Source organism: Perca flavescens, chromosome 8, assembly GCF_004354835.1.
Source record: "Perca flavescens isolate YP-PL-M2 chromosome 8, PFLA_1.0, whole genome shotgun sequence".
In the NCBI taxonomy this organism is placed as follows: Eukaryota; Metazoa; Chordata; class Actinopteri; order Perciformes; family Percidae; genus Perca; species Perca flavescens.
Genome location: NC_041338.1, coordinates 16992633 through 17017106, shown reverse-complemented (window position 1 = coordinate 17017106; position 24474 = coordinate 16992633). Strand labels below are relative to the sequence as shown.

The 24474-nt window shown below is 42.7% G+C and overlaps 1 protein-coding gene across 3 annotated transcripts in view; it reads left to right on the top strand.

Annotated features, from left to right (window-relative positions):
• Positions 1-678: 678 nt before the first annotated feature.
• wnt7bb (wingless-type MMTV integration site family, member 7Bb) overlaps positions 679-24474 on the top strand; it is a 35805-nt gene continuing 12009 nt past the window's right edge. Inside the window, exons 1-2 of one of the 3 annotated variants that reach the window (XM_028586302.1) lie at positions 679-1343; positions 14067-14293. In XM_028586302.1, coding sequence (XP_028442103.1) covers positions 1273-1343; positions 14067-14293 — 298 coding nt within the window. In that variant the 5' untranslated portion in view covers positions 679-1272. Of the gene's footprint in view, positions 1344-3728; positions 3812-3893; positions 4079-14066; positions 14294-24474 lie in introns of those variants that run through there. The other 2 variants (XM_028586304.1, XM_028586303.1) reach the window with 2 other exon arrangements.

Sequence of the window (24474 nt, the reverse complement as noted above, 5' to 3'; positions counted from 1 at the left end):
ACTTTCTGTGAACCTCCTGCAAAAGTCACTTACACTTACATTTGAGGCCCTCGCATGAAGTGGGTGTGTTTTTAAATTCAAAGTGTCAAAAAAATCCTTTATTTCCATTTTATTATCTAGTTCTGAAGTTAAAAAAGTTTGTCTATTTTTGTTTTGAAAGTACTGCCATGCAGGAGTCCACGGCAGAGGATGTTTTTATTGCATATTTAACCAGATCAGTTCAGCAGTGTCTTGTTGCCACCAGAGGGAGTCTTCTTAGACAAATAATAGCTCCCAAAGGAGTTGACTCTGTATTCTGAACATCTGCTCAAAATCCACATCATCCTGACTCAAGCCCAAGTCATGGGAATATTGATGTTCTGTTTATGTTGTTTTGTTCATACATTGCACTGTTATCAAAGTGACTGACAGAACCTTACTCACACATATTTATCATGACACCAGTTTATTATTATTGGTCATTATTAGTCATGCAATAGTATTTTTTATTCATGCAGCTGGAAAGCCATTCCTCGTCTGTTTGATTTTATGGGGTTTACTGTTGTGGTGGAGCCAATCCGGGGAGCCCACACTGGTGGGGCAATGCCCAATGTTGCAAGCGACAAAGCCAGCCTAGCCTGGGCCACAGGGCTATAAAAGGCCATTTTACTTCGGTTCTTTTAGTTTTCTGTACAACAACTACACGTGTTGACCTCAGACTGGAAGCCCGTCCCATTCACTGCATATCCATGCTGGAGGAGGAGGAGAAGGCGTGTAGCCCTTTTGTTACCTGTATTAGAGTACCTGGCTGTTGCAAGTTAGTAACATGGACTGCGTTTAAGATGTCTTCAGAGAGTAGATACAGCGAGCGATGTAGAAAAGCTTGACTCAAAACAAAATCCACAGGCTTGGCAAGGCACTGCAGTAAGTGCAACTAGTCTTTTTCTACCTGCATGGCGCAGCAAATGGGAATCGTTAATTAGGCTCTACCGTGAAAGTAAGGACGAATAGGAGGCACTTCCTCCAAGAACTCATTCACCTTTCAAGTCCGACCCTCTCTCAAGTTTCATTTTGGAGTTCTTAGCCACCTTTCAGGTCGTCATCAGCATCTCACCTGTACTGCTGGACCATGGATTTCACACGGTCGAAGATTTCAAAGGCGCTTCAGCTTCATATCGCGGAAAATAGGCGGTATACGTGCATCTGGAAGGGTTAGGAAACCTGCCAATGTGAAAGGAAAGCGTGACCACTTTATGTTACAGTGCATGGCCTCCGGAAAAAGTGGTAACGACCATGCACAAACCCCTCCGAAAGCGGAGTCTCTACGTGTTCCTGTGTTTTGGCATCATATACCTCAGACTTGGGTGAGTTTCCATTACCTGTGATTACATGCGTAGACTTTTTTCTTCACAGGCTCAAACCTGAATATCAAATTCATTGCGACACTCTGACTATTAAACACTTTACAGGAAAGCTTCGGCTGCCCTCTGACCTCAGACTTAATCATGATGTGAAAAATCCGTTTTCAGCAGGTGTATTTAAAAAATATATATATATTTTAGTCCTATATCCAAACACCTGCACCGAATGTGTCGCGCCTAAAAGTGGCAAATCAGGTCTGATGCCAACAGACAATATGATCGATTCGTATTCGCTATCAAACAGCTATTTAGTTCACCTCATGAGACTCCTGCTGCTCTTTTGTCGCACAAGATAATTTGAGCCGCTGTCATTGCTCCAGATCTAGCTCACCCTGCATACCTTCGTTAATAGCGGCAGCCTGAGTTGTATTTCCACATTCCATTGGTCAGACGGAGTTTTTACCTGTTTTGCAATACCTCACATGGATGCATAAACACAGAAGCACTTCTATCTATTCATAATCTACTGCGCCTACCGCGGTGTCTCTCAAGCACGATCACATTAGAATCATGACAAATTATGTCTCATGGAAATCCATCTGGGGAGTTTTTGTACATGGTGTGCATGCATTGGACGGTTACTGTTTCTCCACTTACGAAAAGCATATTCTGAATAGTGAAATAACATGATGGCGACCACCTTGAAACGTGAACTCAAACTATAACTTGATTGATAACTTGATGATAACTTGATGAGTAGCATATATTATGTACTTAACTTATAATAAGTTCTACGGTTTAAATGTAGCCTATAGGCTAGTACACATATGATGCAGTGGAGGACAAGTCCACCAAATCAATGTTATTTTCATTTTTCTAACACTATTCATGAATAGGTCTATTTTTAGGTAGCTTTTATGCGACACTATTTGATTTATTGAATAACTGTAACCAATTGTTATTGTAAACTGAAATCATTGTTATTAACTGAAATATAAGCTGCCACATCAATAGACTAATTACACAACTTTAAGGCTATTTCATAGTATTTTCGGAGTTACAATGCCGGTCGCCACAATGAAGCAAACAGAAAAAGTGTCAGCCCTCCCTGGAAGAACCTCATGTGGAGTGAAGCGTGTAAATGACTTCAAGTTCCACAGATGCTCATATCACATAACAGTAGCTCTCTATGGAGGGAAAGTCACCCATCTCCGTGTTCACTGAGCCCGAGCAGTTAGCTCATTCCTTCCATCCTTTTTACGAAATCTTTCATGATACCCTCTTCATTTACAATGACTGGAGCCTGCAGGTGTTGAGTGAGAGGCACGATGCTGAGGCGATAAAAGCCCTCCACTCACTAAGCTCTCCGACAAAATCTCCCCAAGTATTTTATTTATCTGCGCAGATCCAATCTCGGGCAACAAGAGTACTGTATATGTTTTACCTTCACCTTGCAATCCTTCAATCTGAGGAGATTATTGTTGAATTTTACAGCAGCAAAATTAATATTTGAATATTAAATGCCATTAGAGCGCACCAGACAGACGAATATAGACGCCTATGAATATTATAGTGTTACCACAGGAAATAATAATGTCACTGAAACTCATATTTGAGTACCACAAATATGCTTTATTTAATGTTTCTAAAGAAATATTTTAGGAAAACTTGTTACAAGAGGACATAACACTGTATAGGTCCCAAGAACATTATAACAATATTATAGGAATATCATCGGACATTTCTTCTCAGCAGGATAATTACGCTTGTACTCATTCTCACATAGACACTCGCACAGAACTATTAGGCTATGAGAATAATAGCTGTCATATTATAAGGGCTTTATTGCGACACCAACTTGTTGATTCAGAATGACATATCCTGCCAAAGAAATGTGCTGATTATTTTTAACATTGAGCTGTGATGATGGTGTGAAGCTCAAACAGCTAGCGTCTGTTTGTTTATTTTGTTTATTTTTGGAAACCTCCTGGACGTCCAACGGGGGTCGGATCAGTGTCACCCTATTGTCCCGTTGTGGCAAAGTGGGCGGATAGCAGTGTCTCTCCCTGCCCAATGGCAGGCACGACTCTCATGAGAGTGGAGAGAGGCACTTTTCTGCCATGCAAAATCCCTAAAACCATCATCATTCTGGATCGGGAACCCACAGTACTGTGTAACAGCCTCCGCCGCTGAGAGATGACAGAGCCAATCTCAGCGCACACACGGCCCTGGGAGCTTGGAGCTGCGTAGAGCGTACCAAAGACAAGGAGACGCACAGCACCTCTTTTTGATTTTGGCCAAAAGGAACCTAAAACCGGGAATTAAGGGAGTTTTTTCATCCTGTCTGCGTCGTCTCACTCAAGCCGTGGCCATTTGCTCAATGTCATCATGATCATCTTCTCGTCGCGCAGTGTACTGCTGTCAGTCTATTATCCACAGATCTTCCTGATCCTGACGAGTGGCAGCTACCTGTAAGTTTGAGTCAATTAACGGGGTCCTTAATTAACTTCAGAGAGTGCGCGCGCTCATCCTCAGCAACACAAAGACGCACGGGTTTGGTTTTGCTCTCGTGCAGCTTTCCTACCGCGGACAACGGTATTTCTAATCTTTAAACGCCAGTTCTGAGGTGAAATCTTTAGTTTTCCGTATCCACGGGTTGGAAATCAATTTTAAATTGTTTATATTCTTTCGACTGCAACGGCACGGGGAGCAGGCGTAGCAAAAGTGCAACTTAAGCGGTAAATGTGATTTAATTCTAGGATATTTTTCACACACTTCCTAATGTTACACAGGCGTAACTTCAGTAGAGAATACTCATCAGTGGTAAAATCGTTGGGAAAGTGATCCACGTGGGATTAGTTGAAAGCCTGAACGAGCTAATGTGCCGTCTGCAGACGGATGAGCATGTCTTGTGAGTAAGCAGTGGTGGTTTGTATCTAGCTGTCGTATTGCAAATATTTTACAAGATCAGAAAACACTATGGTAACTGCTACATGGATTCATTTTGGCCACAGAGTGGCAGAGATGTTCAAGACAATCGGATGCTGAGATTCTGTCTTTTTCCCTGTGAGGAGAATTTAACGCAATATGGGCACTTTTTACGCATGTGAACGCCGTTAACCTGTCAGAGCGTGTGCAAGATTATCTGTGTGCACTACCTCATCTCTGATTCAATCTCAATATTTTGATGTTATCATTTGAACCCACATCTTAGAATATATGCCTGTAACATGCAAGTGATTGACACTGTAATGCGCTGCGGCTTTGAATTAAACAAAAACTACTCTTGCAGAGAACACTGGCTTTCTTAAAGCTTCCAAAAGAATTACTCACCCATGCTCCCTCGCTCCTTCTTCTGCTGCCCGGAGACCCCAAACCTGATGCTGAAATAGATGTGGTTTTTGGTTTTCTGTTAAAAGTGGGCCATACTGCTAAATATAGTAATGTCTTGCGCATTCAAACTACGTAGCCTACTATTGTTTGTTTCGATTACGTTTTCTGTTGAGCATTAACCACAAAATACGTTTTGAGGAAAACATTTATATGGATTCAAAATAATGCAATGCCCCTTCCTCAAAGCTACGGAACTATTTTTTTGGCTTGTTAAACTGTAGAATTTGTAGAGGTGTGGGTGGCAAATGAGCCGTCAGCAAAAGGATCTGACCATGTAGCGCATTGGGGCTATTGCACACCTCACACTCCAATATCCAGGAATTTCACACTAAAGGGTCCAATGGCAATAATCTAACCATTTTCACTCTGTTTTGTTAATATCACACTTGCCTAACCAGTGTGTGACTTGATATACTTGGTATAGGATTTTGTTATGAATTAATCCCCTTCAGTGTGCTGATCGTCTTATTTGTAAATCTGTAGCAAAAGAGGAAATCATATTCAGTACTAAAATAACAGTTCATTTCCTGCTCTTGGAAAAAGAAGAGCATTTATTTAGTTGATTTAGTTAAGTTGTTTCTCAGGCATTTTTGAGAGTGCATTCCTCGGTAGAAGATGCATGCCTGGGAGCTTAATAGTGTGTCAGTTAGGTTCAAAGTCTTCCATGCGATGGAGTAGGTGGCTGTGAACACGCTGTATGCCATGACGAAGACTACTGTTTCTCTTAAGGCCAAACTGCCCTGTGATGGAATCTGTAAGCTCCTCACTGCTCACGCAATCACGTTTTTTCCGAAGAAATTATTTTTATTGTCAGGTGACACTGGCCTCTGTTTCTCTGATATTTAATGTTGGATGTTTAGTGTGATGTCTTTTTCTATTAGTCACATCACATCACACATTTTCTGATTAATATAACATACAGTAACCCCATGTTTTGTCAAAAAATCAAATCTCAAATTATTAAGGATCATATTTGTCACCTGCATAGGTCTCAGTGCCCTTGTGCACAACCAGTTTATTGATCTTCAATCAATCCAACAACATCACACTTTGAAAGAACATATTAACAACACTAATATGGCTTCTAAATCTCAGAGCTTTAAGTACGTACAATTTTGGATATGCACTTTACAGTATCTGTGCAAGGGTCAAACTTGGCAAACATTCATTCCACCTGTTGCTTAGAAATACATTTAAAAAAACTACAGTACTTCATCTCTCTATCACAGCTGTGTTAATGACACCAGTGATCAATCAAACACTGCACACGTTGCATCAATTTATGCATTAGATCATTACTGTAATACCTGATACATGAAGTCATACTTTAGAGTTACCATTGGCAGTCTATCTGATGGTCAATCTGTGTCGACCATCAGATAGTGTCCTGTGTTAAACGCTTAGCTGTGTTTGGTGTTGTCTGATGGTTTGGGTTGCCCATGGTAGATTGCAATTCTGTGAATTAGCAGGTGAATGACATGAGAAAGACCCAAAAGGAGGAGTCATTTGCCAGAATATACCAATGTGTGTTGTACAAGCCTTTCAGCAGTGCACTGAAAAATCTGACTCAAATGTATTTTATTGCCTTTGGATTTACATAAACAAACCAGTTCAATTCACCTGTTGCATTCATTATGCAAGACAGTGAATTTCTCCAGTTGTACATGACTTGTCTTAATGAGCATGACCTTTTGCTATATGTCATTGTTGCCATGAACAACCACATACAGTGGGGGAAATAAGTATTTGACCCCTTGCTGATTTTGCAGGTTTGCCCACTTACAAAGAATGCAAAAATCCATCCATCCATCCATCCATCTTCGTCCGCTTATCCGGTGTCGGGTCGCGGGGGGAGCAGCTCCAGCAGGGGACCCCAAACTTCCCTTTCCCGAGCAACATTAACCAGCTCCGACTGGGGGGATCGAGGCGTTCCCAGGCCAGGTTGGAGATATAATCCCTCCACCTAGTCCTGGGTCTTCCCGAGGCCTCCTCCCAGCTGGACGTGCCTGAACACCTCCCAGGGGGAGGCGCCCAGGGGCATCCTTACCAGATGCCCGAACCACCTCAACTGGCTCCTTTCGACGCAAAGGAGCAGCGGCTCCACCGAGCTCCTCACGGATGACTGAGCTTCTCACCCTATCTCTAAGGGAGACGCCAGCCACCCTCCTGAGGAAACCCATTTCGCCGCTTGTACCCTGGATCTCGTTCTTTCGGTCATGACCCAGCCTTCATGACCATAGGTGAGGGTAGGAACTAAAACTGACCGGTAGATCGAGAGCTTTGCCTTCTGGCTCAGCTCTCTTTTCGTCACAACGGTGCGATAGATTGAATGCAATACCGCACCCGCTGCCCGATTCTCCGACCAATCTCCCGCTCCATTGTCCCCTCACTCATGCGAACAAAACCCCAAGGTACTTGAACTCCTTCACTTGGGGTAAGGACTCATTCCCTACCTGGAGAAGGCATTCCATCGGTTTCCTGCTGAGAACCATGGCCTCCGATTTAGAGGTGCTGATCCTCATCCCAACCGCTTGACACTCGGTTGCGAACCGATCCAGTGAGTGCTGAAGGTCGCAGGCCGATGATGCCATCAGGACCACATCATCTGCAAAGAGCAGCGATGAGATCCCCAGCCCACCAAACTGCAACCCCTCCCCACCCCGACTACGCCTCGATATCCTGTCCATAAATATTACAAACAGGATTGGTGACAAAGCGCAGCCCTGGCGGAGGCCAACCCTCACCTGAAACGAGTCCGACTTACTACCGAGAACCCGGACACAGCTCTCACTTTGGTCATACAGAGATTGGATGGCCCTGAGTAGAGACCCCTCACCCCATACTCCCGCAGCACCTCCCACAGTATCTCCCGGGGACCCGGTCATACGCCTTCTCCAAATCCACAAAACACATGTAGACCGGTTGGGCATACTCCCAGGCTCCCTCCAGGATCCTTGAGAGTGAAGAGCTGGTCCGTTGTTCCACGACCAGGACGGAATCCGCATTGTTCCTCCTCAACCCGAGGTTCGACTATCGGCCGAACCCTCCTTTCCAGCACCTTGGAGTAGACTTTACCAGGGAGGCTGAGAAGTGTGATACCCCTATAATTGGCACACACCCTCTGGTCCCCTTTTTAAAAAGAGGAACCACCACCCCAGTCTGCCACTCCTTTGGCACCGTCCCAGACTTCCACGCAATGTTGAAGAGGCGTGTCAACCAGGACAACCCCTCCACACCCAGAGCCTTGAGCATTTCTGGACGGATCTCATCAATCCCCGGGCTTTGCCACTGTGTAGTTGTTTGACTACATCAGTGACTTCCGCCTGGGAAATCGACGACAATCCCCGTTATCCTCCAGCTCTGCCTCTAACATAGAGGGCGTATTAGTCGGATTCAGGAGTTCCTCAAAGTGCTCCCTCCACCGCCCCTATTACCTCCTCAGTGGAGGTCAACAGTGTCCCATCCTTACTGTACACAGCTTGGATGGTTCCCTTCCCCCTCCTGAGGTGGCGAACAGTTTTCCAGAAACACTTTGGTGCCGACCGAAAGTCCTTCTCCATGTCTTCTCCAAACTTCTCCCACACCCGCTGCTTTGCCTCTTTCACGGCAGAGGCTGCAGCCCTTCGGGCCCTTCGGTACCCTGCAACTGCCTCCGGAGTCCTCCGAGATAACATATCCCGGAAGGACTCCTTCTTCAGTCGGACGGCTTCCCTGACCACTGGTGTCCACCACGGTGTTCGTGGGTTACCGCCCCTTGAGGCACCTAAGATCCTAAGACCACAGCTCCTCGCCGCAGCTTCAGCAATGGAAACTTTGAACATTGTCCACTCGGGTTCAATGCCCCCAGCCTCCACAGGGATGCACGAAAAGCTCCGCCCGGAGGTGTGAGTTGAAAGTCTGTCGGACAGGGGCCTCCTCCAGACGTTCCCAATTTACCCGCACTACACGTTTGGGCTTACCAGGTCTGTCCAGAGTCTTCCCCACCCCTGACCCAACTCACCACCAGATGGTGATCGGTTGACAGCTCTGCCCCTCTCTTCACCCGAGTGTCCAAAACATACGGCCTCAGATCAGATGAAACGATTATGAAATCGATCATTGACCTTCGGCCTAGGGTGCTCTGGTACCAGGTACACTTATGAGCATCCCTATGTTCGAACATGGTGTTCGTTATAGACAATCCATGACTAGCACAGAAGTCCAACAACAAACAACCACTCTGGTTTAGATCAGGGAGGCCGTTCCTCCCAATCACGCCTCTCCAGGTGTCTCCATCATTGCCCACGGTGCGTTGAAGTCCCCCAGCAGAACAATGGAGTCCCCCACTGGAGCCCCATGCAGGACTCCAGTCAAGGTCTCCAAGAAGGCCGAATACTCCGAACTCCTGTTTGGTGCATATGCACAAACAACAGTCAGAGTTTTCCCCCCACAACCCGCAGGCGTGGGGAGGCGACCCTCTCGTCCACGGGGTAAACTCCAACACAGCGGGCGCCAGCCGGGGCTTGTGAGTATCCCCACACCCGCCCGGCGCCTCACACCCTGGGCAACTCCGGAGAAGAAAAGAGTCCAACCCCTATCCAGGAGTATGGTTCCAGAACCGAGACTGTGCGTAGAGGTAAGCCCCACCAGATCTAACCGGTAGCGCTCCACCTCCCGCACCAGTTCCGGCTCCTTCCCCCACAGAGAGGTGACGTTCCACGTCCCCAGAGCCAGCGTCTGCCGCCCGGGTCTGGTCCGTCGAGGCCCCTGACCTTCACTGCCACCCATGTGGCATCGCACCCGACCCCAACGGTTCCTCCCACAGGTGGTGGGCCCATGGGCTGGAGAATGCAAAAATCTACAATTTTAATCATATGTACATTCTAACAGTGAAAGACAGAATCCCAAAGAAAATTCCAGAAAATCACATCATATGAATTTATTAAAATTGATAACCATCTGATGAGGAAAAACAAGTATTTGACCCCCTGGACAAACAGCAAGTATTCTGGCTCCTACAAGCCAGTTAGTCTTTCTTTAAGACACAGCCCCAATCCGAACCAATTATCTACATCAAATAGACCTGCCTCACCTCGTTACCTGTATAAAAGACACCTGTCAACACCCAAACAACCAGCATCCAACATCACCACCATGGGCAAGACCAAAGAGCTTTCTACGGACATCAGGGACAAGATTGTTGATCTGCACAAGGCTGGGATGGGCTACAAGAGAATCGGAAAGCAACTTTGAGAGAAAAGATCAACTGTCGGTGCAGTTATCAGGAAATGGAAGAAGCACCACACCACCGCCAACCTCCCTCGGTCTGGGCCTCCACACAGTGTGAGGAATCATCCCAAAACCACAAGGGGGGAACTGATGAATCAACTGAAGGCAGCTGGGACCACAGTTACAAAAGAAACGCTTGGTAACACACTACGCCGTCATGGATTGAAATCCTGCAGCGCACGCAAGGTCCCCCTGCTCAAGAAGAAACATGTACAGGCCCGCATGAAGTTCGCCATTCACCACCTGGACGACTCAGAAGAGGCCTGGAAGAAGGTGATGTGGTCAGATGAGACCAAAATAGAACTTTTTGGCCTCAACTCAACTCGTCGTGTTTGGAGGGCAAAGAACACCGAGTACAACCCAAAGAACACCATCCCCACCGTCAAGCATGGTGGTGGCAACATCATGCTTTGGGGGTGCTTTTCAGCCAAGGGACGGGACAACTCCATCGTATTGAGGGGAGGATGGACGGGGCCATGTATCGTGGAATTCTGGACCGACATCTCCTTCCCTCAGTGAGAGAGCTGAAGATGGGTCGAGGATGGGTGTTTCAGCACGACAACGACCCTAAGCACACCGCCAAAGCAACAAAAGAGTGGCTGAAGAAGAAGCACATCAAGGTTCTGGAGTGGCCTAGCCAGTCTCCAGACCTGAATCCGATTGAAAATCTTTGGAGGGAGCTTAAAATTGAGTTGCCAGGCGACAACCTCGGAACCTGAATGATTTGGAGGCTGTCTGCAGGGAGGAGTGGGCCAACATCCCTGCCGAAATGTGCACAAACCTTGTCACCAACTATGAAAACAGTTTGACATCTGTGCTGGCCAATAATGGCTTTTCTACAAAATATTAACATGCTGTTTGTCCAGGGGTTCAAATACTTGTTTTTCCTCATCAGATGGTTATCAATTTTAATAAATTCATATGATGTGATTTTCTGGAATTTTCTTTGGGATTCTGTCTTTCACTGTTAGAATGTACATATGATTAAAATTGTAGATTTTTGCATTCTTTGTAAGTGGGCAAACCTGCAAAATCAGCAAGGGGTCAAATACTTATTTCCCCCACTGTATACAGCAGAGGGTCACAGAGGGTCAGAGGGGTTCAAGCCTGTTTAACAGCAGAGAGAGCGAAGAGAGGGTTTTAAACAAGCAGCAGGCCTACCGTCTTTACAGCAGACACTCAATGCACCTAGTGAATTTCTAAATGTTGTAAGTGACAGCCGTCAGTTGACAGTGTAGTGATCCACACGATTTACAGAGCAAAATTAGTTATTTTGTCTCATTTACATCTTGCTTCTGGTTCTCTCTTTTTTTTTTAAAGAAATACACATCTTAGCATGTTTTCTGTAACTGAAAAAAATCTTCAGTTAGATTTTGGGGTAACTTTTAGGGCAGGGTTTGCAAAATCAACAGTATACCCAATGGCACTTTCCCTTTTATATACTGTTGTGCGTTCCCCTGACTGCAATGATTAGACCAAGAGAATGTGCGTATGTTGCGCCCCTGTAAAAGGGGAAAATAGAATGAACTACACGGACACGATGTTGCTTCACTCAAGTCCAATGTTGTAATGGATTTTTTTTAGTAACATCACAGTAGCAGAGTTACAAGATGTAACAAACCATGTATTTTCTCTGTTCACAACACAATAATGTCCCTTTAAGTAACTCAGCCTTGAGTAAGTAACAGTGAAACCACTCTCAATAACAAAACAAAATATATCTTAGCTGCACCTAACAAAATACTTCTGCTATGCATTTATTATTAACCCAGAATTATTGATAATCTTACTTCAGTTGCACTAACAATATCATTTACAATCTTACTTCAGTTGCACTAAAACAAAATATTCGCTTCTGCACATTTAACACCGTATAATCAATACTATTATTATTAAACTGCAGCAATAGCATCCTAATACAAACAATATAGAAACTAGTGGACATAGGCAACCTTCAGTTGCACTAATGTTAGTAGCACGCTTCACCTAACTTCATGTGACGCAGTTCGCATGCAGGCCACAGTAGAGCAGCACGTTTACATTCAATCTTCTAAATTCACATGTTTGAGTTATCATAGTAACTAATATTTTACTCCCTTACAGAATTAAAACACATATTCATCGATCACACATCCCACAACCTTCATTCTTACCTGTAAAAGGGGAAAATAGAATGAACTACACGGACACGATGTTGCTTCACTCAAGTCCAATGTTGTAATGGACGAGCGGAAGCCACACATTCCCTACAGTTCGGACAAGGCATTAGTAATCGAACACAGATTAACAACTCAGCTAGTGCTTAAAACCGAAACAAATAGAAACTTAAGGAAACAAAGAAATATTGCAAACTGTCCTTTCAAATGCATTTTTCCCATAATCTCATAGGTATCTTAGACAGCATTTTAAACACAAATCACCTTTTCATCCTATTTATCTTTTAAGCCTCTTTTGCCTGAAAAGGTCAGAGCAATGGATTACTGATCTACAGATCATAGTGCATTTTAACTCAAAGAAATGAATGACCATCTTTTTAACCAAGCTGTGCAATGAATTACAGCATTTTAACTTAGCAGTTTTAGCTTATACTTTTATGCACATTTTTAAGTATATTTTAACCTATGGATGTATTTCCATTCAATGTTTTCAAAATATCACTGTTACACGTAGTGCTCAGTCTGTAGATACTCGTCTCGCTGCAGTCAGGATTTATTTGAACTTCTGTGTTTGAAATTTATGTTTTTCTGTCTTTGTGGAGAAACTCAAGAAACCAGCAGAAAAGGAGCATGATTGCCAGAGTGCGAATTCTAATCAAAGATCATATCTTTGTTCTTAGTCAGGGGTCTCCTACCAAGATCACTTTGAACCAGAATCCACAGAAATTCTCGGTGTCTCTCCCCCTCACCCATTCTTCCTCTTCAATCTTCTGACGCCGCTGTTGCTTTTCACTGACACACAACTTGCCTGCGTTAGTTTGCCCTGTTTGTGGTGAAGCCTTTGGACGTAGACGTCATACTTCAAAGCTGGCGTTTGCCTTCACCCTCGTTTATGGCTCCCCGTCCCTGACATGTTTGAAAAGTATGTATCTACATGGTTTCGAGGGCTATAAACAGAGTTGTGGAGAAAGTCAGTGCTTTGTTTAGCTGTAATCTATTTTGGCTTTCTCAGTGGTTGCAAAGCCATCTTTAACATATGTTTTGATATTATCACATCGAGTGATCCGATGACGTCTCCCAGAGGAGAACTGAATGTGTCATTTACTATAAAGCACATTAGTACCCTACGAATTAAGGCGACTCGTGTTGAAAACCTTACATATTTTCCATGCAAACCAATCTTAGGATGTGGCTAAAGTGAAAGCAGTCTCTCATGAAATTTATAGGCAGCACTTTACACCCTGAATAACTTTCAAACACATAATCACACAAATCATGAAGAATAATATTTTGTGTGACATTTGGTTAAAATTTGAAACCTGCATCTACATCACAAGACACGGAGCAAGTGTATATACTGTACTTGCGTAAGAGTCAAGTCTGGCAGCTATTCACGCTACTATGTTACCTAACAATTAACACAAAAACCTCAACTCATTACTCAAACTCCCACCATCCAAACCAATGTGGAATGGCATTGTCAATAGTCAAATAAGCATCTTGTTTTCAATTGCTGGGCTGTTTTAGCAAGTTTCCCTGTATGTTTTTTTTTTTTTTTTTTTTTTTAATATTTTTTATGTTGGATTTAAGATTAAGATTAAGTTTTCAGTTTTATGATTGACCTCTAATCCATTAAACAGCAATACTTTTATGCAGTAGAGCTTTCACTTCACTACGGAACATGCATCAATCACTGGTTGTATTGAATCCTGTTCTGGAGAGTCTCACATAAATGAGTCAGTCTGACCATCCTCTGGAAGTTCTAACTGAGTGTGTGTGTGTGTGTGTGTGTGTGTGTGTGTGTGTGTGTGTGTGTGTGTGTGTGTGTGTGTGTGTGTGTGTGTGTCAATATATGTGTGTACGAATGCACATGTGCGCGTGTGGTGGTGTGTTTCTCTTACTTTGCCAGGGCCCTGTCCTCGGTGGTGGCGCTGGGTGCCAACATCATCTGCAACAAGATTCCCGGGCTGGCACCTCGCCAGCGGGCCATCTGCCAGAGCCGCCCGGACGCCATCATTGTTGTGGGCGAAGGTGCCCAGATGGGCATCAATGAGTGTCAGTACCAGTTCCGATATGGACGCTGGAACTGTTCGGCGCTGGGAGAAAGGACAGTCTTCGGTCAGGAGCTGCGAGTAGGTCAGTCTGGGTTCTATCACAAACGGGAAAGGGCACAGTGTGTGCTTGTCTGTGTATTTGTATGGCTGTTCCCATGAGAACCTTTTATATGCCTTGAGTGGGGACATTTTTTACAAAGTTGCAAGTTTCCTTTAATTCAATTCAATTTATTTATAGTAGATTTTCACAAGTGTGTGTGTGCTTTAGTGTCAAACCTTTTTTAGTTAGAACTAGGATTGACTTTAGGTGTATGTACATTGTACGTTGGTTTTTAGTTAATTCTTTGATTTAGACTTAACTTCTTCTACCCTGCAGGACTCTCTTGTGTTATGCCTGGCATGTTATGTAGCAGAGCTTTGTAATCTCTCAGGGTTAGCCTCGAGCAAAAATTGGGCCCTTGTTTCTGTGTGTTAATTAGGTTGTTGATAATTTAATTAAACATAGGTCTATTCATGAATAGCACAAAATAAACTAAAATAGTTCAAATTTGATTTTGACACAAGGAAGGGCCACAAAAATATGTATTAAAAAAGGACCTGTCTCGATTGATATTATTATATTATACACTTACCCACATTTGCAATCAACCACAACACCAAAAAACTATTAACATGCAACAAACTCAGCGTTTTTGCGTCCCATATCTTAAATCCTTAAAATGTCAGGCTGAATTAAAGGTACATACAGCTATAAAAAACCGACACCAACATATATGCCATTTGAGACAGACTGACATTGTTGTACTGTTTGGAATCATGTTTTTGTAATTCTGAAGCAGCTTAAGGGGTCATTTCAGGGAAATATCAAGGTCCACAAGGTTATGGTTTGAAATTTCTTGTAAGGATAAGTTCTTTACTTGAGAGTAAGGCATATTACCAGCAATAGATTTTCACAAGTGTGTGTGTGCTTTGTCACAGCAGATCATTAAATTAATAATTGAACACTAAAAAACATATTACAAAAATGGATTACAACTTGGATGTTGTGTGTATGCAAAGCAGAAGAAAGATAACTTTTTTTCATTTGAAAAATGATAATGAAGCCCACAATGATAGTACCAGTGTCTTTCCTCTTGATGAGGGAACAGAAGTTACATAATGTGTGTTTCAAGCCATCCTATTGTCTCAGTTTTGAGAAACAGTACAAGAGGAGTATCAAAAATGTGGTACCAGCTCCCGACCCTCTGAGCCCCATATGAAATATGGCTCTTCACAAGCCAAACCCGAGCTGCACACATCACACAGTCAAAACTCAAACCAGCAACACACAGTCTCTTTGACTCGCTATTGTATAACCATTCACGTTGGCATTGCTCAAGAGGACTTCATATACTGCTGATTCCAGCCCATCTTAGTTGTCCTCTTTTCAATTGACAATGTTATATTTCTCCAGCACGCTCTGGTTTCTGTTGATGTAGGTTCTGCAATGAGACTGTTGGTTAGCAGCATGCCGACTATTGCTAGCTATGCCAAAGTTATGGAAAAGCTACCGAAAGGCACTGAAGCCCTAATGGGGAAAACGTATGGTTGAAAAATGATATGGCAAATGAGGAGACAACTAATGGGGTTATTGCAGAAAACGCTTGTCGAACCAAAATAGATGGACACATCTGTTGTTAATTGGGCTAAATTGGTTGTGTCCAGGCCTGGCTGTGTATATACATGCAGAAAAAGACCTTAAGCAGACAAACATTTACATTTACGATGCTTTTGTTTAAGAGACTTGGCTCTCCGCAAATCTCTTTTGCATCGTTTTTGTTTTACAGGGACTTTTATATATTTCCTTTCATTTAGAAGATGCTTTGTTGCCATTACGTTGCGGTTGGGTTGTGCATTTAATCCGGTGGCTCTGTTAACAATCACTCCTCTTAAGAAGTAGCTGAATTAGCTCCTGCTCCCTCTCCAAAAGCATTTTTTCTTGTTGTGAATGTGGCACTTTCTTTTGTAATGGAGCTCATGTTCTTTTCCTCAACACTCACAGCATCCCCTTTCCTCCTCCTTTTGGTCTGTTCTTTTATGTCCTTTTGAAGGGAATAGAGATTTAGGAATTATATAAGGCACTGGTTCATCAGAAGAATCTGTCTACTCTGCATTTTTGTAGGACTAATGTTTGTGTTTTTACATATTATACTGTTTACCTAAATCACTTTGTAGGATAACACTCTACATTTAGCAATTATTATTCACACAGTCCTTGTTCTCTAATGGGGATGAGTAAGCATTGTCACTCATCTTTGTGTATTTGATGCACATGCAAAGTTACATGTACAGTTTGTGCTCAGTGAGGTTGAGGCCCTTCAACCCTATGGGTGCTCTTCCACTTTTTATCAGTGATGCGACATCTACATCCCATAGTGGCGTCGTCTGAATTTCATGCTCGCCTTTGTTTGGTTTCCATAGTATATCTGCATAAATAAATGCGTCATTTGGTGTCCGTTCTGGTCAGAGAGCGATGACTACTGGGCCTGCCATGATTGTCCAATAATGATGGGACTTGGTGGCCTTCTCAATAAAGTATTCCAACAATGACGTCTTCTTTTAGACCAATGTGGAACTTCATTTTGCCCAGGGATCCCATGACAGATTTACAAAGACATTATTGATTTAGGTTTTTGTTGAATAAAGAAAATAATCAGCGAACAAAAGACTTATTTTTCTGCTTTTGTTTTTTTTATTATTTTTGTTCGTCATGATAATGACCACAAATGTGCCTCTCTCTTGTCATATTTTAGGTTATATACAGTAAATGGCTAGTTAAAAGCTATAATGTACAAGTTCTTGTGAAATGTTTTTTTATGTTTATATGATAAATAGAAAGAACACATTTGGCAGCGGAACCTAAATTTTCTGAAATACAGTTTTGGACAGCAAATTGTAATATTCTATGGCCTCGCCTGTGTCATTGGCACCCTGTTATCTCACTCTGTAGCTCTGTTTGGAAAAAACTGTAACAGGGATGCAGGAGCGCCCGGTTCATCCTCTCTCTTTCTATTCCAGGGGGGCAAAAGGGAGAAAATAACGCATTGTGTTCTTGACACTATTGGCATATTATGTGAAACCCATGGCTGTACTTAGGCGCACACAGCAGCACTGTGACCGTTGGGTCTAAACAGAGGCTTGTGCTCTGGTTTTGTGATCTGGATGTGAGTTCATGATTCTAGAAGTTAACACTATAGTCCTAAAGAACTTCAAGTGCTAAAAGCATCAGTAACTGTAAAAAAACAAAGTTTAAGTACATGTTTCACATTTTAAATGATTCTGTTCTGTCAATAACTGCACTGGCAAGTGACAGATTGAAACAAGAACACAAACCCATTCACACAAATATTATTGTTTAAGAAATGTGTTTTTGATAAACTGTGGTAAAAAAGCAAGTCAAAAGTTTGGAGATGAACAATAAATTCTCTCAGTGACTGGAACATTAGTTGCACAGAAAATAAAGTTGTATCAAATTGACTTGAACTGAATTTAAGAAATCCTCTTACCACTTGGCATTGCGTCATCCTGAAGACATGAAATATGACAAATCTCTTGAGCTTATTTCCAGCTTGCACAGATATGTTAATGTTACCTGATGAGTGAATTATGAGCTTTGTTGTTTGATATTGCACTTTTAAAATAGTGAAAATGGATTACTGATCTGATCGTTGATTTGGAAGGACCCCACACAGAAAAAAGTTTCAAAGCTCTTTATCTCTGTGATAGCACATAGGTCTTCATTTTTTATGTTTTGGCCATTACTATAGATTATTATTATATTTGATTGATGTTAGGAGCACATTAGGGATAATATGAGCAGTCAGAGGATTAAACAAATGTACTCAGCACCTAATAGAGAACTGTGGGTGTGAGAGCTACAGTATGTTGCACTATTAAAACCAGCCTGGGGTCAGCTGTGCCACTCACCATTACCATCTATGCTTACCAGAAATGAAGTGTGGTGACTATACTTGACTTTCTACAATGATCTATACTCAAACAGGCTTGTGTCAAACAGCACATAAGCAGTCTTGTTATATTGAGAGTGGCAGTGTCCTATGATGTGCCCAGTTATTCATATTAACCATATGCTTTTGTGTTTTGTGTCACAGCAGGGGTGTAGTCAGTGAGTTTTGCCTCTTGGAGCTTGAATCCTGTGTGAAACAGAACAATGGTTACATAGTGTGACCCTGTTCTTGATTTACATCATCTTGCAGTAATATACAGACTTTTATGTGCAGTTCCTTAAAATTATGGCTGTATTAGCATTCCTAGAGATTTCCACTCGTTCACAGTATTACTACTTAACCATTAGTTGGTGTTCAAGCCTTTTCCTCTCTGTACATTAAAAATTATCTATTTTGTTAGCACGGAGATACTTAATTGTTCAAGTTTAACTAAAAAGTGGGATGAAGATCTCCGCTGATGTAGGTGGGAATGCTGTTGGTTGGGATCTGACAGTGCTCGTTCAGTTTAGCAGTGTCCCACTAGGTCATCGTGGGAGACCACAGAAGCCACAGCTACTGCAGAACTCCGCTGCCAAAAGTGGGCGATTGCTCTCATCACCTTATTGTCAAACTGCCATCAGCTCGCACATGACATTCTCAGATGTGATAGTTTCCAGTGTTTGTTGCTCATGATTGAAGATGTAACCATGCTTTCTGACCATGTCTGTATGTATTATGGAATTCTTTAGCATGGCATATGAAATCATGGAATACACCCCTTCAACAAAATGTTCCAATCCCTTCTCCGAATCTGCAAATTCCCACATAATCATAATCAAGTACAGGGGAAAAGCTATTCCCGTTCCACTCCTATTTAAGTTTTTCATTCAAATCCCCCAAATTATGAACACTAAACCTTTCCCCCCACTCTGTGATCCAGTCTTAGTTTTGGACTGGAGGGAGGAGATGTCGGCATTTTTTCAAAAACTGAAGATCAGCCGACCGCAAGTCTAATGCATTCTCTCTGTGTTGCCTGCTCTTGGAGGCAGTCTTTCTGTTCTGGAGCTTCTCCATGGTATTACATTTGCTTTCCAAGAGAGCACACATTAATAGAGCATTACAGCACAGCATTAATAGAGCATTACAGAACCTGAGATATCTACATTCAGCAGAGGTGATGCAATTTCAAAGGCTGTTCATGTGATATTTATTTCTCTTCTACTGTAAACAGAAAAAAGTGTATTCAGTTCAGAAGATGGCTTCTTCTGGCACCTTTACTGGTGCATGACACTGCTGAACACAAGACTTGAGGGTAGATGGATTGATGGAAAAATGAAAGCATCCCCATTCTTGTTGCAGCTCTATCCCTCACAAGTTTCTCTGTTTTGCAAAGAGCGTTGGCTCCCTTATTATGCTCTAACTGACAAATTGGAGAACAACACCATAAACTCGTGGTGAGATTTGAAACTGGCAATTTAAGTGTGTCTGTTTCCTCTGCAAAAGCAGATTTAGCACTCCTCTTCTTGTGCCCTGCTATGGTGTTGGCATGAGTTGGTACTTTCAGTCTGTAAAAATGTGGAATGAATTATCCTGTGCTAACAGAAATGGGTGTTATTGAGTGGCTTGTTGCAGTCTATTAAGAAGTAATAATGAAATTATAGACAAATCCATCAGCGAGTCAGAAGGAAAGGAGGGGGTTTCAGGATATGAATGGCAAACATGGTCAATCCTCCAATCACAATCCTTGGCCTGGTTTCTGGATGAATCATTCTATTTTAAATATTTCTGTCAAGACTGATCCCAGGACTGTGATTTGTTGATGCTGTTTTATTATGCGTATTTAAGTGTGTTCACCCACGCGTGAAGTGCATCGAAAGCCCCATGTGGTTTCTGTTAGACATCTCACATAATAGGTTGACGTGTCTTAGATCCAGCCAGTGATCTGTGCCCCATACCTCAACTTTTAAACACAAACAGTATCATGTGACCACGCTTCATTTTCCTGTCGCATTTATTCTATTGCTCAACCGTGATGATTCAAGATTTGGTAATAAATGCATCTATTAGTGTATATTTGACTTTTTTTTTTTTTTTTTTTTTTTTTTTACCTTTTTTAATGTTATGTTTTGAATCCCCTGAAAAAAAGCCTCATCTTGTGTACCATCAGACATTCCTTTGGTTAACCACCTGTAATGGAGATGCCCTTCACTTAAAAGACCTGCTTATGAACACCTTACAGCTCTGTTCAAATTGCAATGCACTTGATGTCGGCGATTAGACCTTGAAAATGGACACCTTTCAACGGCTACACTCAGCATCAAAGGCCAACACTGACCCCCTTGTCATAAAATGGCCTGCTCTGGTTACTCTCTGTTTGACTTTCTAGCCAGTTTGTCACCGTCCTGATTCATGCTTTTCATCTGAAAGAGGTTTCTTGTTGTCCCAGCAGTGAAATATTACAAAAGTTCAATCATTCTGCCTCTGGCCCATTGCACAAGAATAGATCCAGCACTTGAGAAGGTGAGCCTTTTGCTGCAGAGGGAATACTGCAGTGATGTTTATTTAGCAGTGCCCAAAAGTTCATGCTTCAGTAGAATTGCAGGGAATATATTGTTTTATTAGTCTTACTTTGAAACAAAAACGCTTTTCAGAAAAGATGCAAGGAAAAGTCTGTTTTGCTCCGTGACCTACATCATACCTCTCTCGCTCTCTCTCTCTCTGTCTCTTCCTCTCTCTCTTATTTACCTCAGATAGGCACTGAGTTGTTGCCCCAAGCTGTGCATGACTAGAAACTATCAGGATGAAAACAGAAAAACTGGATAAGAAATGTCTATCTGAGTAGTTGGCAGTACAAATGCAAGTATGATCAAATATGGAGGCTTCAGCTGAAGGGAGGTTGGAGAATAGAGGCTGAGTTCATATCTGTATTTTCTCATGCTCCTTTATAGTATCACCTCCCAGTCAGTCCCTCCCTCCTCCCTCCCTCGTTCCCCCATCTCCCCTTGGAAGCTCAGAGTGTGCTGAAGGCAGTAGGCGATCCACCTGCCAGGACTGCAGGGCTGCAGGGGCCAAACCAGAGTCTAGTCAGATAAAGGATGTTTAAGTCAGCAGGTTCATTGAAAACCACTTGTGTGGAAAGAACTCCTGGACAGGCTTGTACTTGATCGGGAGCTGGAGATGCAGGACTCCTTTGAGCAGAGCTCCTTCTCAGAGGAGGGGAAAGGTCACTTACAGACAGACAGAGCCAGACAAAACTCAGGGCTGAGGTCGGTTTTTGTACCCCAAGTTTACACAGTGGAGAAGGATAAGTGCAAAGACGATGTGGTTGATAGAAGTTTTTAGCTCTTGGTTTAGTGTTTTACATTCCATACACTTTAAAAGAAAGCTTGGATGCAGTGTGTCAGAGACACAAACAGAAAATCTGTGCATATTGTTCATATTTTGCTATACAGCTGTAGTTGATACCACCTCACACTCTTCAAAAAGATCGGTGATGGCTCTTATTTAAGAATCATTGTGCTGTCAAATGAAATGTTTCAGTATATCTCAGCAGTTACAGTACTTAAGACAGTTCATTGACCACTTTAACTACTGTTTTAACAGAATACAATGGCTAATCACAATGATTGAATACATCAAATCAGGTGTAAACTAAATTACAGTAGCAGTGGTAGTTAATCATTCATTTCCTCACATTTTATTCGTTGTTGAAGGCCTAAAATAGCCATTCATTTTCTTTTCCCCCACATATCCAGCATGTCTTCTCTCAGAGACTGCTCTAAAAGCTTCTGGTTTGAGGACAACAAAATACTTGCAGATTATAAATGCATTGGCGGAGCTCCTTCCCCTTCTCGGAATCAGTTGATGGTCATTTGTGGTGAAATCATATCCCCGCAGAATGCAAGTACAACATCACAGTCCAACCTAAGGCTAATAATGAACGAGCGAGAAAATCTATTCAAATGACCATGTGGTTCCATTCGTGCTTTGTTTCCTCATTCTGACAAAGTAAGAGGAAATGCAAGTTGAAATATTAATTTCGACCAGCTGATCTTTTTCAACAAACTCCTTTCAAATCTTGTAATGCCGCCTTAAAAACAGGCATTCAAGTTAAATATCAACTACAGGATAAACATTATTTCCTTGGAAGCAAATAAGTCAGCTGTATAGTATAACTGTAGCCACCTACATTGCTTATTCAAAATTTAAAGAAGAAATAATGAATCTATAAACTCAATAGATTGCTTTGCTTCTCATGTTCTAAAGGCTATCATCATTAGGAAGAGAGTCGTCACAGTTAAATTCTTCCTTGATAAAAAAACTATGACAATACCCTGTTTTGGGGATTAGTTTTTGTCGGTTGTACATCCTTCAGGCACATTGTGGTTATCCACTCATATATTATGTAATAGACTCATATATATAATCATTCACCCATTCTGTTATCCCGTATAGATACAAAAATATTTCTCATTATCATGCAAGGATGATATATCGAGGCAGCTATCGCAAAAAAAGATAAAATATCTCTGATGCATCGTAGTGCCGAGCTACCAGCAAAACTGCAGATTCACTCCGAGGCAGCCAAGTACTTGATGCTATGCGGATAGCAGCATGGAAATGATGCGTGCATTGTGTCATGGTGGAACGGTGTTTGATAAAAGGCCTATTTTTCAGCCCATCATCATGTGGGTAGCCGTAATCCTCTCTGCCCTCTTCTATGGGAGAACCAGAGAAACAGAGCAGTCGTATGTGTGTGGTGTGTGTGTGTGTGTGTGTGTGTGTGTGTGTGTGTGTGTGTGTGTGAGTCCCAATGTGTAGGATGTTTCCCTTAACTTTTATCAGATAGGGGAGTCTGATGTGTTGTTTTTCTACAGTGTGTGGGCTGTGGTCATCATGGCTTGGTTAAGGTCATCAGTTACTCTTTTTCTCCCAATTTTTCGCCTCACATCCCCTGCCCACAACATGTGTCTGTATCTAGGGTGGGGCCTCTCGTCCTACGCGACCAAACAGCGCTATCATCGCCAGGCCCCTTGTTCATTCATCAGCTCTGTCTCTGTCTCAGACTGTGTGGGTGTGTCGGGAGCTGGGGTCCCTCTCCTTTCCCTCACCCCTCTCTCATTCTTTCTCTCTCTCTGCTGCCCACCCACTATCTGTCTGCTGACGTGGCCCAGGGTCGTTCTGGGCCCTGGCCCTCGGGCCCCTGTGTGTGTGTGTGTGTGTGTGTGTGTGTGTGTGTGTGTCGGTCGCCCCTCCCCTCCCCACAGCGCTGTGTTATCGGTGGGATCTGCGTCTGTCTGTGTCTGCCAGTGACGCTAGACGCAGGAGGAAACAGGATGCGAGAGGATCAACTGTAATCTCACAGTGCGCTTTGTTCCACACAATCCCAGGCCGATCACTGTATTCTCTACACACAGGGCCGGCACTGGACATTTACATGTGCCAACAATCACACCGCTACTGGCCCACTTAGGTGAGAGCTCAGAGAGAGCGACAGTTAGTGGGTTTGAGGCAAAGAGACACTGGTAGGAGGGAGAGCATGTGAAGAGACCTGGAGCTTTATTTGAGGGTTTGATGAATATTAATGAATATGGAAATGTTAGGTCTGGAAGTTTCTTTTGTAATGAGAAAGGAAACATGTCATCAGTGGCATATTTGACTCGATGATTATAGTGATGATGATAATGATATCTTCAATGATACGATGTGGGATTGATATATATCTCGGTAAATATGTTTCCATTGAAGATGAAACAAAGTGAAATGGGATTGAAATTGAGGAAAATCCTCGACACTGTCCTCAAATGAACTTGATGATTACCGTGTTCAGCACATACAGATCTACATTTCCAGATCCGAGTAGGTGAGGTCCTGATTCGGTCTCATTATTAGGATGAAAGGGTAGGAAGATGGATTTGTGCCTGTTTTAGCAAGTCTCGGAATTCATTCAAAAAGCTTTATCTCCACCTCAGGGAGATCAGGGAAGAAAAAGGATGCTTTTGAGACGTTTTCTGCAAGCCCAATTTTCTATGCCTGGGAGGCAGCTTACTTAGATTCTCAGCATTTAATACCGGCAACGTTAAATACCCTCATAATTGTTTTAGCTTTACTGCTCAAAGCCCTCCTTATTATATGAATCAAACTCGGGACCCTACAGTGAGCGGCTGTGCCAAAGCGTGTCACTTCCCCAGCTCCATGATGTGAGTACATTGAGAATGTGGAGCCTAGTTCTGGTAAAACAATATTATTTTATTGTACAGGAACACGGCTGTGCTAA